Here is an 18,526-nt window from a genome sequence, read left to right as displayed (position 1 = left end):
TTATAAACTATTAATAACTAAACATTCCGTTATTTGTAAACATTATACACATTTATAAGCATATACTGTGTAGGCCGTAAGTTTTATAAGTCTTACAATTCAAAAGCATGTATAACATTTGAATATACCCACATTTAAGGGCATAATAGCTTGTTCATTAAAGCTAATAAAGTTAGTGCCTCTGGTGTATTATAGGATAGAATCAGTATTAGAGGGCTAAGGGACAAGCAAGACAGACACCGAGACAGAGAGTAGTGGAGAAATGAATGCCTCATATGCACTCAAAAGGCTCTATAATAAATGACATGATGATGTCGTACACACTCAATACTCGAAGAGATACTCAATTTGGCGTAAGTTACACATATAGCAATACATAATGGCAGCTCGTTTTGAGTAATTGGGCCTAGGCTAAGTTAACTGTGACAACCCTAATTAGAGGTGGGCCTTCCCTGGTTTAATGTCAGATCTGCAGGACTACAATACGTTTGACCAATCTAGGGTTGTGGTGCATATGGGTACATAATACCGCGTTGGACTCAAATGGAGTGAGTGTGTACAGAGCAAAACAAAGAGTAATGGGAGGGGTAGAGAGAGACAAAAGACGGAGACATCTCTCGGCAGCCGCGGCTGTAACCTCAGCTGAGAAAGGAGAAAATCTGGCTCCTAGATGCTCAGCTAGCAACAATAGAGATCTACAGAGCTAAACACAATCCGCAAAAAGACCAATAGAAAAAGTGCTGCCCTTGCGTTCGCACACAGGCTAACTCTCACACCAACGCCTACGCGGTCACACACGCGTAACTGTACCTTTTTGACGTCTCTGACCAGGTGGTGTAGTGTGTTGGATGGTCCGTGCCTCTGACAAAAACAAACACAAGCACAGATCAGTCCGTGAGTCACGCCCCGACCTGCAGCAAGCTGCAGAGCTACGACAAATGGTTCATTTGAATCAAGTACCACACCGCATGCCGTTGTTCATAATGAACACATGTGAAGGATGTTATATTGTCTTATGTGGCCGCTATAAAGGCTTTAGGAATGCATACCTTACAGAGGAACACCAGGAGGGAGTATAATAGCTTATAACTATTTTTGTTCTACAAATACCAGGGGTTATGGCAGCTGTTGCAACAATGTTATGACTGTTTGATACATTCCATGTGACATGGAGTCAGGTGAGAGGTCAGAGTTCAGAGCTGTCAGCCATGGTGGAGCTGAAGTACCGTGTTGTAGAGCTCCTCCAGTCTGGAGAGGGTGAGGAAGCGATGCATGCTCACTCCGTTCTCGATCAGCAGCTTGACGAAGTCCACTCTGTCCAGCACCAGGGCATCCAACATAGACTGCTCCAGAGAACCCACCTACCATACAAACAGGGAAGGCACAGTCAGTCAACTCAGGCTTAACCATCAAGAAACGGCATATGGATGGATTACGGCATAGATTTCACACTTTCACTTGGACAGGGCTGTCGGTAGTCTATACTGTAAACAAGGGAGTGAGACGTGATAGGCTGGGTCTTACAGGCCACTGCTGTCCGTAGATGAAGATCTGGCTGCGGGCAATGTCCACTCGGTTCCACGCCAGGGCCAGGCTGAGCTGGTCAGGAGCCGATGCGTTGGCACCTAGGAGAAGGAAGAGAGGGGACAATAAACCATGTTCGAGAGCATCAATTTTGCTCAGTCGATCAACAAACAATAAGGAAGAGTTATTTGTGGCGCATGGTGATTTGTAGATCATTCTGTCAGCAATCTCAAATCACTTCTCCTGCTAGCTTTGGAAGGTTGTATTGACTTTTTTCTCTGTGGGTGGGCAGAACATCACTGTTTAGCAAGCAACAAAGGAGATTGCTGTATTTGTGCGGTTCTTCTTAAAGGAAAGCCCAAGGCAGTTGTTCTTGGCCTCCGACACCTACCTCTTGCTTTCTTTTTGAGAAAATATATTTGTCAAGCTGTCGGTGATGTGATAAATTCTTTTGTGAAAAGCACTTTAAACCGGTAGTTTGAAAACTTAAATGCTGAAGGGAGGCAAGTTTGAGGCCGACACACCTTTTATGATGACTCAGCAGAGATATTTCACAGGCTTAATAATGGGAGCTTTTACCGAGCGTGGTAACGAGATGCAGAGTGGTGTAATAGGAGTTTAATAGAGAAGTCGGTATTAAAAGGGACTGCTCGCGTTTATCACTGTTTTTAAATGACACTTATCTCCGCAGCTCTGTCGTCGCTGGAATTTATTGACCTTATCCCGCATCGATGACCCTCTATCTTTCTTTCTTTCTCTCTCACTCTCTTTTTCTCTGTCTCTCTTTGTCTCTCTCTCTCTCTCTCTCTCTCTCTCTAGATCTCTCCCTATTTCTTTCAGTGTGTCAGTCTCTCGCACACAATCTCTCTCTCTCTCTCTACCTTTTCCTCTCTGAAAACACACAGTTTGCATAATAAACGTCTATACTGGCCAAGCTTGTGACAGTCCATCATGCCAGATACAGAGGCCAATCACAGAAATAGAGAGGGAGATGGACAGAGAGATATTAACAGGAGGAGATGAGATGCAAAAAAATAATGAGTGTGGGGGAGAAGGATGCATAGAGAGTGTAAACATGCTAGAAACATGCATCTCCCTGACATGCTGCCAAACATGAATTATGACGGCCCTCATATACAGCGTTCCACTTAGGAACTCAGAGTGAGTCAATCACCTGGTATATATTTGAAAACTGGCCCAAAGGATCTGCTCCGAAGGCCTCGGAACCAGCAGCGTTGGATCCTGCGCTCCTGATCAATACCATGCACTAAACAACAAGTCGAAACTGTGGATTACGAGAGGGATGGAGGGAGGGATGGAGGGAGGGATGGAGCAGTGAAACAGGGGAGGAGGAGAGGGAGAGTCTTAACTGTGCTAGAGTCGAACGGATTGGCTCAGTTGGAGGATTGTGTGCTATAACCTTCTGAAGCCCGCTGTCAGACTTAAGGAGCCTCTTTAAATATTAGCTGTGTGTCAATGACCTTTTAGAAGAGCAGTGAGAATGGCCAGGTCAATGTCCTGGTGTCCCTCAGACCCCATCCGAAAAACGGTTATCTGAAACATACAGAGAGAGAAAAGAAAGAAACAATAAGGAAGAGAGAGGGAGACATTTACATAATCTGTTTTTTACTGATAGAGATTATTAACACTATGAGTAAACCAGTCACATCATAGCTCCGTGCTTTTGATACATGTGATAAGAATCAGCTGTATAAAGAGCTGCTGTCTGAAGCTCCGAGCAGAGGAAACTGCAATATACAGTATCATATATTCTCCTAGTTGACACACTTTGGAAACGGAAACGAAAAGTAGCTCGTATGCAGTGTGGTCCCAGTAGAAAAGAAGGGAAGAGAGAGAGAGAGAGAGAGAGAGAGAGAGAGAGAGAGAGAGAGAGAGAGAGAGAGAGAGAGAGAGAGAGAGAGAGAGAGAGAGAGAGGAGAAGAGAGAGAGAGAGAGAGAGAGAGAGAGAGAGAGAGAGAGAGAGAGAGAGAGCGGGAGAAAGGGAGAAGAGAGAGAGAGAGAGAGAGAGAGAGAGAGAGAGAGAGAGAGAGAGAGAGAAGAAAGAGAAGGAGAGAGAGAGCGAGAGGGAGAGCGGCGGGAGAGAGAGAGAGAGAGAGAGAGAGAGAGAGAGAGAGAGAGAGAGGGAGAGCGAGCGGGAGAGAGAGAGAGCGAGGGAGAGAGCGAGGGAGAGAGCGAAGGGGAGAGAGAGCGAAAGAAAGAGAGAGACATATCAAGAGTGAGTGGAGACCCTTCGATGGAGTATGGTACAGTAAGCAAGAGATAAAAAAGAAGGAAGGGGTACAGAGCAAATCAGAGGGAGAGAGGAGGTAAGATAGCGGGAAGGATGAAGGAAGGGGTACAGAGCAAATCAGAGGGAGAGAGGAGGTAAGATAGCGGGAAGGATGAAGGAAGGGGTACAGAGCAAATCAGAGGGAGAGAGGAGGTAAGATAGCGGGAAGGATGAAGGAAGGGGTACAGAGCAAATCAGAGGGAGAGAGGAGGTAAGATAGCGGGAAGGATGAAGGAAGGGGTACAGAGCAAATCAGAGGGAGTGAGGAGGAGGAGGTAAGATAGCGGGAAGGATGAAGGAAGGGAAAGCAGGGGGAGGGTAAAAGAGAGGGAATGCGGCAGTTCTGCCAGATTTTGTCGCATGACGGCATGTGTGTGAAGGGCACCTTGCAGCTCCACGTATGAGCTGCGTGTTCGGAACGCTGGAGCGTGCTGAGGATCCCAGCCACAGGGTCATGAATCTATTCCTGTAATCCCTCCCTCCATCCTCCTCCCTCCCCCCTCCTCCCGCCATCACATCTCCAAACCCATCTTCCCTTCTAAATGGCTCAATTTGGTGGTGCACCTTGATTTCAGCTGTCTTTAACTCGTGCCTCCCCTCAGGTTATGAATCAATAGAGTAGCTCTCTCCGTCTCTCTCTTTCCCTTTTCCTAAAAGCCCTTCAGACACCAAAGGGGAGAGAGAATTTGTCTGTACGCTTGCTTGTTCATTATTTTTCCGCTACTGAGAGATGACACACATTGCCCCCTTGGAATGGGGTCCTGCAGAGAGAGAAATGAGCGTATGTATGTGTAAGAGTTACCTCCAGTACTGTGTGTCTCTATGAGCATGTGTATGAGCATTCCTGATTGTGTTTAACGTGTGAACAATGAATGTAACAAAGTTTGTTGTCATACGCACATCCTTAAAAACATGGGTGCTGGGCTAAGAAAGAATGCTTGTGAAGAACAGGAAGAGGCTCTCACAGGGTTTCTTCTCCCAATTACTTGCTTTATCTACACCGTTTTGATCTGAACCGGCTCTTCATCAAATCAAACAGAATGAGTGCTCATCTCCCAAAATATACCCATTTCACCTCCACATGATGAATAATGTAAGTATCTGCATACGTACACTACCGTTCAAAAGTTTGGGGTCACTTAGAAACGTCCTTGTTTTCCATGAAAATATACATGAAATGAGTTGCAAAATGAATAGGAAATATAGTCAAGACGTTGACAAGGTTATAAATAATGATTATTATTATTATTATTTAATATTTTTTACCCGTTTTTCTCCCCAATTTCGTGGTATCCAATTGTTTTTAGTAGCTACTATCTTGTCTCATCGCTACAACTCCCGTACGGGCTCGGGAGAGACGAAGGTTGAAAGTCACAACCCAACCAAGCCGCACTGCTTCTTAACACAGCGCGCATCCAACCCAGAAGTCAGCCGCACCAATGTGTCGGAGGAAACACCGTGCACCTGGCAACCTTGGTTAGCGTGCACTGCGCTCGGTCCGCCACAGGAGTCACTGGTGCGGCCAAGCCCACCCTAACCCGGACGACGCAAGGCCAATTGTGCGTCGCCCCACGACCTCCCGGTCACAACAGAGCCTGGCAGCAAACCCAGAGTCTCTGATGGCACAGCTGGCGCTGCAGTACAGCGCCCTTAACCACTGCGCCACCCGGGAGGCCCCATAAATAATGATTTTTAATTGAAATAATAATTGTGTCCTTCAAACTTTGCTTTCGTCAAAGAATCCTCCATTTGCAGCAACTACAGCCTTGCAGACCTTTGGAATTCTAGTTGTCAATTTGTTGAGGTAATCTGAAGAGATTTCACCACATGCTTCCAGAAGCACCTCCCACAAGTTGGATTGAAGGGCACTTATTACCTACCATACGGTAAAGCTGTTCCCACAACAGCTCAATAGGGTTGAGATCCGTTGACTGTGCTGGCCACTCCATTATAGACAGAATACCAGCTGACTGCTTCTTCCCTAAATAGGTCTTGCATAGTTTGGAGCTGTGCTTTGGGTCATTGTCCTGTTGTACGAGGAAATTGCCTCCAATTAAACGCCGTCCACAGGGGATGGCATGGCGTTGCAAAATGGAGTGATAGCCTTCCTTCTTCAAGATCCTTTTAACCTGTACAAATATCCCACTTTACCACCACCAAAGCACCCCCAGACCATCACACTGCCTCCACCATGCTTCACAGATGGCGTGAAGCACTCATCCAGCATCTTTTCATTTGTTTTTGCGTCTCACGAATGTTCTTCTTTGTGACCTCAAACTTAGATTAGTCTGTCCGTAACACTTTTTTTTACAATCTTCCTCTGTCCAGTGTCTGTGTTCTTTAGCCCATCTTTTCTTTGTATTGGCCAGTCTGAGATATGGCTTTTTCTTTGCAACTCTGCCAAGAAGGCCAGCATCCCGGAGTCGCCTCTTAACTGTTGACGTTGAGACAGGTGTTTTGCGAGTACTATTTCATGAAGCTGCCAGTTGAGGACTTGTGAGGTGTCTGTTTCTCAAACTAGACACTCTAATGTACTTGTCCTCTTGCTCTGTTGTGCACCGGGGCCTCCCACTCCTCTTTCTATTCTGGTTGGAAGCATTTTGCGCTGTCCTGTGAAGGGAGTAGTACACCTCGTTGTACGAGATCTTCAGTTTCTTGGCAATTTTTCCCATGGAATAGCCTTCATTTCTCAGAATAAGAATAGACTGATGAGTCTCAGAAGAAAGGTCTTTGATTCTGGATATTTTGAGCCTGTAATCAAACCCACAAATGCTGATGCTCCAGATACTCAACTTGTCTAAAGAAGGCCAGTTATATTGCTTCTTTAATCAGGACAACAGTTTTCAGCTGTGCTAACATAATTGCAAAAAGGTTTTCGAATGATCAATTAGCCATTTAAAATGATAAACTTGGATTAGCTAATGCAACGTGCCATTGGAACACAGGAGTGATGGTTGCTGTACGCCTATGTAGATATTCCATTAAAAATCAGCCGTTTCCAGCTACAATAGTCATTTACAACATTAACAATGTCTACACTGTATTTCAGATTAATTTGATGATATTTTAATGGACAAAAAAATTGCTTTTCTGTCAAAAACAAGGAAACGTCTAAGTGACCCCAAACTTTTGAACGGTAGTGTACATGAGGATGATATAAATATAACTGTCAGAGAGTACGTGGTATGTGTGCGTGTGCGTGCGTGTGCGTGCGTGCGTGCGTGCGTGCGTGCGTGCGTGCGTGCGTGCGTGTGTGTGTGTGTGTGTAAGAGTAATTGAAAGGCCTCCCTCCAGGTGAAATTGGAGAGTAAATGGGATGTGATGGTTTCGATCCATCTTCATTGCCTGTTTGAGGACAGGGTAATTATTGTGTGTGTACACGTACGTGGGTATGCATGTTGTCTGAATGGTTGTGTGTGTGTGTGTGTGTGTGTGTGTGTGTGTGTGTGTGTGTGTGTGTGTGTGTGTGTGTGTGTGTGTGTGTGTGTGTGTGTGTGTGTGTGTGTGTGTGTGTGAGAGAGAGAGAGAGAGAGAGAGAGAGAGAGAAAGAGAGAGAGATAGAGAAGGCCAGTGTGTGGTCAGGGATAGATTACTTAAGTGGGGGTTACATTACCAGGTGTGTGTTCCTGTGGTGGCTTTAGGACTGTTTGTGTGTGTGACCATAATTCCACATACTTAGTGCACAAATCACACCGGTACACTTGAACTAAAACAGCCCTAATCCTCACTTGATCTACACAGGTGGGAACTCACTGACAAGAACACACAGATGAGTAAGTGTTGTGTGTGCATGCATGCGTGTGTGAATCCACCACAGGAGGTTGGTGGCACCTTAATTAGGGAGGACGGGTTTTTGGCAATGGCTGGAGCGGAATGGTATCAAATTCCATTTGCTCCGTTCCGGACAATATTGAGCCGTCCTCCTCTCAGCAGCCTCCAGTGGAACCCACCAGATCACTGCTTCCTATATGTGAATGACAGAAACGATGACTGAAGGTGGCCTCCACCTCGTCAACTTCTCTTTTCCTTTCCTCTCCTCTTCCTCCTACTCCTACCGATCCTCCTCCTCCTCCACCCACCATAGCCCCCAAGGTGACCCTCTGTGGAGCCATGTGTTAGGGAGGGAGCACCATGTTGCCACAGCTAGGGGTATAATTTGATCACAAGAGGCTTAGTTTTCTGTCCTTATGCAGGGGTAAGAAATACACCCCTCCTCTTCTCAATTTGTATCCTACAGGGAAATATTTTCTTGAGTGCTTACTGTTGGTATAACATGTCTATATTTAATCGTGATGTATGCGTTTGTTGGTTACACATATACCTCCATATATGTTTTCCTCTTGCACACAGATATGCTGTAGCCTCTAATACCAATTGGTCTACAGTCTGTGTGAAGGGAATATCTCATTCTGTAGATGACTGACACTTTCGTGCCTATTGATTGACACGTGTCACTCGGCAATGATTGATGACACACCATAGACATCCGCCTGTCACACCATCACACGTCGAGGAGAGGGCAGAGGAGAGAAGAGACATACTAGTCACTAGTGGGAAGCACCACTTTTAAGTGAGAATGGATGCTGTTTGATCATGTTGCTCGTCAGTGGTGGAAAAAGTACCCCATTGTCATAATTCAGTGAAAGTATAGATGCCTTAATAGAAAGTTACTCAAGTAAATGTGAAAGTCAACCAGTAAAATACTACTTGAGTAAAAGTCTAAAAGTATTTGGTTTTAAATATACTTAAGTATCAAAAGTAGAAAGTAGAAATAATTTGAAATTCCTTATATTAAACAAAGCAGCTAAGCACCATTTTCTTGTTTTTAAAATTGACGGCTAGCCAGGGGCACACTCCAACACACATACCCCAAGGTGATCCTCTGTGGAGCCATGTGCTAGGGAGGGAGCACCATGTTGCCACAGCTAGTGTTAGTCAATGGTAGGTGTATAATTTGATCACAAGGGGGTTATTTTTTTGTCATTTTGCAGGGGGAAGAAATACACCCATCTTCTTCTCCATTTGTATCCTACAGGGAAATGTTTGCTTGAGTGCTTACCGTTGGTATAACATGTCTATCTATAAATACACTCCTACATATTTATATGGACAGTGAAGCAAAAACCTTTAATTTGGATCTATACTCCAGCATTTTTTGTCTGTGGCCAAACATATTGGCATCATTTCACTTTGATTAAATAATACTAATTCCCTATTTACTCACACCCCTTGACTTATTCCTCATTTGTGACCCTTTTTAGGAATCTAGACGTACTCTATGTTGTGGGTCACTACTTCACAGAGCCGTTTGAACGTAAACCTTTTTTTGACAAAATGCGTTTTTTGGAAGAAATGCTTCCTCGAACATGTGAACTTTCATGTGCCTTAATAACAAACTTGTATGCCATCTGTAAATACGAATACAATTGCTAAATTACAAACCTAGTTGGTTTAGCCACAGAAAAAGTGAGCAACCTTCCCGCTAGCCATGATTGGCTGAGATAATGAGAAGGCTGGACATGCCGAGAGATGAGTTTGGATTGGTCTGCCATATAGCACGCATCTGTCTATTAGAGCTGGTCAGTATGTGTTGGTAATCCTGTCTAACGTGGCTTTTTTAATGTATCGCATAGTGAAACTGCATAAGTGTTGCTGTCTCCTTTCTGAAGGACAGAGTTCAGTGGAATTCGAGTATGATAGGAGATGGAGATGGAGAAAACATCTGTCTCCAGATTACTTCTTCAAACTAAGGGCAACCATGGCATCCGTGACAGGAGACGCGTCCATCTATGATGTACATGGGTAAGAAAGTGGTTTCATTTCAAGTTAAAGTGTATTGTTAGCTAGCTAACGTTAGCTGGCTGGCTCGATGTTGGTTAGCTAGCTACAGATTCATGCAGGGTAGTAATGTCAAGAGTTGTGATTATGGTTCACTGTTTAGCTAGCTAGCTACATGTCTTAACAAAATACTCCACTATGTAACCATTTCAGGTGCGTTTGTAAATTCAGTCTGGCCATCTACTCCGATTTCAGAGCACTCTCATCTGAGTTTGCCAGAGTGCAGAATAACTGATAACTGATGAATATACGAACACTCAACAACAGTTGAATATGGCCGGTGTCAGGAAACGTCGGCATAAAAGCTTAATTAAATTGTTGCAAGCAGCACAGTTACAGTCACCAATGCTCTGGATAACATGAAAACAACCTAACCAGCTCTGCTCGGCCAGTAAAACAGTCAGAGTTAGGGTTGGGGCTAAAGCTTAAAAGGGTGTGAACGATGCTGAGTGTAAACAAAGAAGAGCTCTCCAGTAGGTACCAAAAATATTCAAAGGCCATTTTCTCAAAGTGAGGTTACAAGTTTATCAACTTTCAAAGCAGAATTACTTTCCCATTTTTGTCAAATGCAGTATATTACATACCATTTTGTAGCCCTGTGTTCCTGCTTTCATCCAACGGAAAAAAACACCATTTCAAATTTTGCTACTTAACACTGAATCAAGGTGGTCGGTCACATTTTGTTGTGTTGGTGTCTGAATTCTAAATGTGTTATTTTCAGATGTTGTGTCACTGGCCTACACACAATACCCCATAATGTTAAAGTGGAATTATGTTTTTACAAATGAATAAAAAATGTAAAGCTGAAATGGCTTGAGTCAATAATTATTCAGCCCCTTTGTCATGGTAAGCCTAAATCAGTTCAGGAGTAAAAATGTGATAAAAAGAATAGAATAGAGCTAAGTACAGGCAAAATCCTAACAGTAAACCTGTTTCCATCAGATACTGGGAGACAAATTCACCTTTCAACAGGATAATAAACTAAAACACAAGGCCAAATATATACACTGGAGTTGCTTACCAAGACATTCAATATTCCTCAGTTGCCTTGTTACATTTTAAATCGGATTGAAAATCTATTGGCAAGACTTGAAAATGGCTGTCTAGCAATGATCAACAGCCAACTTGACAGAGCTTTAAAAATAATATTGTGCAAATATTATACAATCCAGGTGTGCAAAGTTCATAGAGACTTACCCAGAAAGAATGACAGCTGTAATCGATGCCAAAGGTGATTCAGGGGTGTGAATACTTAAGGAAATTAGACATTTCTGCATTTCATTCTCAATACATTTTCAAAAATGTCTAATACTTCTCACTTTACCATTATGGTGTATTGTGTGTAATTGGGTGGGAATTATATATTTTTTCATACATTTTGAATTCAAGCTGTAACACAACAAAATGTGGAATCTATAAAATGTAGTCAAAAGTTTAGTGTTCAGTACACATTCCTTACACATGACCCGCTATGGAGATGGCTACTAATAGAAATCTTAATCGAAACACTGACTACACGAAAGAGCACCGCACCTGCTGTGTGAAACCGCGCAGATTTGAATGTCATGGTGACATATAGGCTACAAGCCCAAAGGATTCTCAGTCATATTCCATCATCCAAACACATTAGTCCCACGTCATCAGAAATCTTACGGCATTGCCTTGGTCTAAACTCTATCGAGCTTTATCTACTCAACGCCACACTACCGTGCTTGGCATTAGCATTAGCCCGCATTAGCCGCAATCTCCCTCAGTATGATCCATCCCATAGATGACGTACTGTACTGTAGTAAAGTAGTGGTAGATAGTGGTGGCAGTAGTTGAGGAAGAGATTTACTCTTTTGCCTATCAGATATTCTTGGCTCCACAGCTGCTCTAGAGACTCCACGCGACTGGGTGTCCTGGAGTTCCATCTGCTTGAGCGTGGAAACCTCACAGAGCTCAGATCAATCCACTTACACACCCAACATCTGTGATGAGCATCTCTCTCTCTCTCTCTCTCTCTCTCTCTCTCTCTCTCTCTCTCTCTCTCTCTCTCTCACACTATGTGGGAATGTGCATTTCTCTCGCTATGTGTGTGTCCATATAAGGGGGAAGAAAACATGGAAGAAAAAATAGGATGCACAATGAAAAGGAGAAAACAACCACACCAAAACAAATCATCACATTACAAGGCACATTTATTGGGGCACCTGACAAAGGAACAAAGGAGAGACAAAATGAACGCACAAAAACAAAATTGACGCAAAACATTCAACAAAGTGTATATATTGTTTAATTTCAATAGATATACAATTACAAAACAATAAATTACGTAGGGAGAGGAGGGACATAGTTCATAGTAAAAGTATGTGCAACCATGAATAACATGTCAACAATAGCAGCTAGCATATGTCAATATGGTTGGAAAGTGGAGACAAATGTAAACATTACTGGAGACACCTTATGCTTGCAAAGTGTAGTGCAGTAGCAACTGTAAATGGGTGAATTGTTACACCCCACAGTTAGCCAAGTTAGTTAGCTAGCTAGACAAAATTGTTTGCAGTTATTTAACTTAGCAACTGCCCCTACACTGTTTTGCTAGCTACCATAATGTTATTGTGTAAAAAAAAACATATCCCCAGTTGTGTCTCCAGTTGTGTTCATATTTTAACGATTGTGATGAAATCCACTTTCCAAGCGTATTGTGCAACTGAGATTTGAATGTGTGTATTATAAACAAAGTGTGTATTTTAAAACCTTTATATAACAGAGTGTGCATTTGCATATTGAGGCCAACTTTCCATGCAAATGACATGATGCATGTGCTTGTGTAACCAACTGTTAAATTAGAATATTGTAAAGCAAAGGCATGTGTTTGTTTGGTGCATGCAGGCTCATGGAGGCTCAGGTGTTTAATGAGTACAGACACAGTGAGTGTTATTTTAATCTCAGGCACAGTATGTATGACGATAATATCTCATGGTTTGGAATGGACACAGCAGTGTGTGTGTGTGTGTGTGTGTGTGTGTGTGACTAATACCGTCTGTCTGGAACTCAAAACTCACTGATTACCATGTGATTACCTTCATTATCCACTTACCATAGTGCTTGTTTCTTGCCCTGTGAAATGTGACTTTGTGCCAGGCATAGTGCAGTGATAATATGTATCATTGTGTTTGTAGTGGGACAGTGTACTACACATTGAGGATGATCACTATAATAAGCATGCAGCTTCTCTCTGCAAGAAACACTGATCTGAAGAGACCTTGTCACCGCCTGAGCTAGGGAAGGTTAATTAGGGAAGGTTAATTATGTGAGTGACAGTTCACTAAACACAGCTTGTGGGGTATGTTTCAAATGGATATGACAGATGGACAGGAGAGAAAGCAGCCTAAAGCCGAACCAGTAGGTCCTGGATGACATCAGAGGGCCTTTAAATACACAGCCCTGTCACAGCCCCAATCCCCTAGATGCAGATGTAAGCAATATGGCAGAAATTCCACTAGCCTATTAGACGTGGAGGTGGAGCTGCTATAATATCGCTTAAACCTATCACATCCTCTCAGATCTCCACTAGTGTCTAGGGGGTAAGGGCTAAAGGGGTTGTTTCTGGACAGGGCCACAGTCTCATTATTCCCAAATCTTCTCTTTTTTTATCTTTACATTGACATCTATGTTTTTCTCCCTAATCCCCATCACACTGGTGCTTGAGACTTTGTACAGTTGATCAGGGCCCTCCAACCCTGTTCCTGGAGAGCTACCGTCCTGTAGGTTTTCATCCTACTCTAATCTAGCACACCTGATTCTATTAATTAGCTGGTTGATAAGCTGAGTCAGGTTAGTTACAACTGGGGTTGGAGAGAAAACCTACAGGTGGGTAGCTCTCCGGGAAACAGGGTTGTAAAAGCCCTGCAGTAGAGGCATGGGGAGTTGGGGTAGGGGATGTTTCCAAGGTGACGAGTGAGCGAGCCTGAACACTCACCAGCTCCTTCTTCTTCATGCATTCCATGAGGATGATGAAGAGGTGCTGGGCCTGGGTCCGGCTGTACGTGAAGGTCTTCTGGATGGTCACCAGCAACTGGTCCCTCAGAGACTCATTTATGATCCTGGTAAAAATGAGCGAAAAGGAGAAAGAGGAGAGGGAAAGAGGGAGGAAGAGCAGAAGGGAGAAAGGAGAGATGATGAATTGTGGCCGATAAGGGTAAAAGAGACCTAGACGAGAAACTTACATTTAAGTTGAAGTATTAAAGGCACACCTCAGGATTTTGGCAATGATGCCCTTTATCTACTTACCCAGAGTCAGATGAACTCGGGGATACCATTTTTATGTTTCTGTGTCCAGTATGAAGGATGTTATAGGTAGTTGTGCTAACTACAGCCATTGGCTCGCAACACTACCTCTAACTTCCTTCATACTGGACACAGACATAAAATTGGTATCCACGAGTTCATAAAGGGCCTCATTGCCTTAATTATCCATTTAACATTTATCCTAAGTATTAGGACTGTATTTGGGACACACTACTAAGGCACCTTAATGCATCCGCAATACTGTAGCAAATCTGTGTATGTGATATGTGACACGTACCCTCCCTCCTCAGAGTACTTGTGTCCAAATGCCAGGATGTCCGAAGCACGCCCGCTCCCATCACACACCACCACGGGCACAGGTGGCGTGTCCCTTAGGTACTCTAACACGATGGAGATCACATTAGGACCCCCCTCCACTATCAGAGCCACCACTGGCACTCCCTGACCAATACCTACAGAGAGAGAAAGGGAGGAAAGGGGGCAGGGAGCAAAAGAGAAAGAGAGAGAGATAGTGGTGGAAGAAGGAAGGAAAACCAGACAGGAAAGAAATCAGAAAACAGAGAGAGAAAAAAGTTGCAAACGAAAAGCACTCATTAAGTCCCACAGGAGTACCCTGACAGACAGCCATGAGGGAGGTGGGACTGACAAAATGTAAATGGGGGCCGTGTTGCGTGCCACGATTCAACAAGTGCCCCGACATCTCACCTCTCAACTAAAATAGAAATGCTGATTAAAGATGAATTTGTGCCACAAGTCTGGTAGCAGCATTCAGAGAGAGTTTCCTATTTCTAAGGATATTTCTGAGCATCTAGCGGAAGCACGGAGCCGCGCTTGAGCCGCATAGATGCCCTGGAGCGAGTACCCTCCTGCTGCACAGAGGGACGGCCTCAAACTGGCTAATCAGAAGCTATTAAAGGGATATTTCGGGATTTTGGCAATGAAGTCCTAGCTAGTGTTAGCACAAATACAGTCTCCTGAGCTAAGCTAGTTAGCTTTGGCCCGAGAAACTACCTCTACCTTCCTTCATTCTGGACGCAGATACATACAAATAGTATCCGGAAGTTCATCTGACTCCGGCGAAGTAGATAAAGGGTTTCATTGCCAAAATCCTGAACTATCCCTTTAAGACTCATTAGAGGTAATTAACAGGTGGGTTCTGGAGCTTACACAGGCTGGGAGAACGGGCTCGGAAAGAGAAAGGATGCACATAAGCCCTACAGTACCAAACCCCCACAAGGACGCCCAGTTCTCTCTGAGCTTCTCTCTCTCTCTCTCTCTCTCTCTCTCTCTCTCTCTCTTTCTGTCACACTCTCTGTCTCTCATTCAGCTGCCGCCAGTCAGTTTTTTCACTCAAATTCAAAAGCCATGTCCCTGCTGGATCCTCCCTCCCATCCTTGCCTGCATAATTTCACTGTGGATAGGTGGGCCACTGACTCAGGGCCCGCTCACACATGTGCCATCATTGTGTCTTGCTCGCTACAGGCAAAGTTACATAAAGAGGGAGCTATTTTAGTGCCTAGCATACTTTAAAGGTAAGAACATCACCACACTGTACATCAGGCGCAGGAGAACAAGTAGGCTCGTCTATTCATAACGGTTTTAATTGACTTCTTCTCTTACTCTTTACCTCTTCATGTGTCATGAGCAAGCGATGATGGCTACTGCGGTTTGAGGGACACCACTCGCACCTGAAGGGATTAGCCTCCAATTGACAAGACACCAGATGAGGAAGGGAGAGCGCAGCTGGGTCGTTGCTAATTGGCTAGAGAGAGAGAGCGAGAGAGCGGTGCCTGCATACACCACAACACACCACACCACTCAAACTCAGGATGAAAGAGCAGGTACAGACTGCACTGTCTTACAGTATGTCTCCTACTAAAGCTAGTTGATATGTCTGAGGGTTAGGCAACAAGGTGCTGGGTGGTGGTTTTCCATTCCCACTTGGGCCACATCTACAGAATATTTGTTTAAGTTTCAATGCTAGCAGTTCTGCAAATGGCTTTGAATAAAAGCGGTCTGATAAATGACCATGCTATATTGTTATTATATGAATATCTTTGGTCTCTCAGGTAGAGTAGGGACATCAGTATTCCTTCTTAACTTACATCACAGAGCCATTTAGAAACAGATGGACAGTTATCTTTGTGCTCTTTGTTTGGGTAGGATAGAAGAGCTGTGAAAAGAGCTCTCCAAAATGGAAAATATTGAAAAATGTCTCAAAAAGATAACTAATATCTCATAGTTGTGTGGGGAGGAGATTACTCCGGAGTCTATGGAGTAGAACGTTAGGCTTTGCGAGACAAGTCATTTGTTTTGTCAGCACACACTGTGTCAGTACCTCCTCTGATAACGTTTCCACAACAGCTAACAGTCATGTTGCTGAAATGAAATCAGGGCATTACAAACCCAATATCAAACAGATTCTTTAACAGATACCATTACCCCATCACTAACATGTTCACTACCATCCCGTTTATATAAGAGACATCAATTTGGAGTTTTCTGTGTTAGATTAGTGGAGGCTAGGAGCTCGTAACTGGAGCAGATCAATCCCTTTCTCTCTTTGAATGCTCTCGCTCCATCTCTCTTTCTGTCTCCGCTGGCAGCTCCACACACCCAACCACCCCTCTGTATCTACTTTCTTCCCCCCCCCCCCTCTCTTTCTCTCTACCTCTCCCTCTTTGACGTCCACGGCCCCTGCTCAAAAATATTAAGAGAAAGAAAGAGAGCGACAGCACGGAAGAGGGGAGGAGGAGAGAAAAAGGGCCGTTAGAGCGAGCCTCACCATCCTCCAACATCTATCTTTAGCCCGGGAGGGAGGGGTTGTGAGGGGAACACATGTGACACGCTGAAAAGGACCTCATTATGGTTCCATTGACTCACCCAGAGAAACATTAGCATGGCTGGAGGAGGTTTCTCTATGTGGGTCGTTTTCACACGTCTCGGCCTACCCTCATCATCCCGACTGCATTTGCTAGCACCTATTTCTTCAGAGAGGACTGGCAAATTGGAGCCATGAATGTATTAAGATGTGAAATGCAGAGAAGAGAAGGTTAGAGATGGACATAAAGGTCCGGGTTCTACAGAGCTGCTGCTCCATTTCCGTTACTTATGTCTCCGTCGCGCTTTGACTGGTCTGTTCTTCTGTTCTCTTCTGGATAGAATCCATCCAATTCTATTTCAGCTGTGCTGCGCCGTGGAAGGATTTGTGACCCAAAACGAGTCATGCTCACTAAGACCAAGAGAATTAAGTTAGATTGTGGGAATTTACCTTTTCAGAGGGATAGCATGGAAAGAAAGGTGCAAGTGTGAAATGGAAGAGATTTGAACCCATGCCAGCACAGGTATGACTGTGTGCTGGAAGTGGTGGCACTAACCGCTAGACCACCGGATTGTGGGATATTGTTTACTGCAGGGGTAGGCCTACTCAACCACTATTTGAGTAGGTCTGGTCATACAAATGTCCTAGGTGGGAAAGGTTGGATTTTGTCAAACCCCCAAATTGAATCAAATGTATTTTACTGTACAGTAATGGCCAACAGTTTTGAGAATGACACAAATATACATTTTCACAAAGTCTGCTGCCTCAGTTTGTATGATGGCAATTTGCATACACTCCAGAATGTTATGAAGAGTGATCAGATGAATTGCAATGAATTGCAAAGTCCCTCTTTGCCATGCAAATGAACTGAATCCCCCAAAAACATTTCCACTGCATTTCAGCCCTGCCACAAAAGGACCAGCTGACATGTCAGTGATTCTCTCGTTAACACAGGTGTGAGTGTTGACGAGGACAAGGCTGGAGATCACTCTGTCATGCTGATTGAGTTTGAATAACAGACTGGAAACTTCAAAAGGAGGGTGGTGCTTGGAATCATTGTTCTTCCTCTGTCAACCATGGTTACCTGCAAGGAAACACGTGCCGTCATCATTGCTTTGCACAAAAAGGGCTTCACAGGCAAGGATATTGCTGCCAGTAAGATTGCACTTAAATCAACCATTTATCGGATCATCAAGAACTTCAAGGAGAGCAGTTCGAATGTTGTGAAGAAGGCTTCAGGGCACCCAAGAAAGTCCAGCAAGTGCCAGGACCGTCTCCTAAAGTTGATTCAACTGCGGGATCGGGGCCCCACCAATACAGAGCTTGCTCAGGAATGGCAGCAGGCAGGTGTGAGTGCATCTGCACGCACAGTGAGGTGAAGACTTTTGGAGGATGGCCTGGTGTCAAGAAGGGCAACAAAGAATCCACTTCTCTCCAGGAAAAACATCAGGGACAGACTGATATTCTGCAAAAGGTACAGGGATTGGACTGCTGAGGACTGGGGTAAAGTCATTTTCTCAGATTATTTGGGGCATCCGGAAAAAAGCTTGTCCGGAGTAGACAAGGTGAGTGCTACCATCAGTCCTGTGCCATGCCAACAGTAAAGCATCAATGAACAATGATTTTTACAGCATGATGGAGCACCTTGCCATAAGGCAAAGTGATAACTAAGTGGCTTTGGGAACAAAACATCAATATTTTGGGTCCAGGGCCAGGAAACTCCCCAGACCTTAATCCCATTGAGAACTTGTGCTCAATCC

The 18,526-nt window shown here is 44.2% G+C and overlaps 1 protein-coding gene across 1 annotated transcript in view; it reads right to left on the bottom strand.

Annotated features, from left to right (window-relative positions):
• Positions 1-18,526, bottom strand: part of trpm3 (transient receptor potential cation channel, subfamily M, member 3) — a 126,930-nt gene that overhangs the window by 77,469 nt on the left and 30,935 nt on the right. Inside the window, 6 exon segments of the mRNA XM_065026991.1 lie at positions 811-861; positions 1,227-1,380; positions 1,382-1,625; positions 3,006-3,078; positions 13,617-13,740; positions 14,223-14,397. Coding sequence (XP_064883063.1) covers positions 811-861; positions 1,227-1,380; positions 1,382-1,625; positions 3,006-3,078; positions 13,617-13,740; positions 14,223-14,397 — 821 coding nt within the window.

This window comes from Oncorhynchus nerka, linkage group LG13, assembly GCF_034236695.1.
Source record: "Oncorhynchus nerka isolate Pitt River linkage group LG13, Oner_Uvic_2.0, whole genome shotgun sequence".
In the NCBI taxonomy this organism is placed as follows: Eukaryota; Metazoa; Chordata; class Actinopteri; order Salmoniformes; family Salmonidae; genus Oncorhynchus; species Oncorhynchus nerka.
Note: the sequence above shows the minus strand (reverse complement) of the source record. Positions and strands in the feature narration are given on the sequence as shown.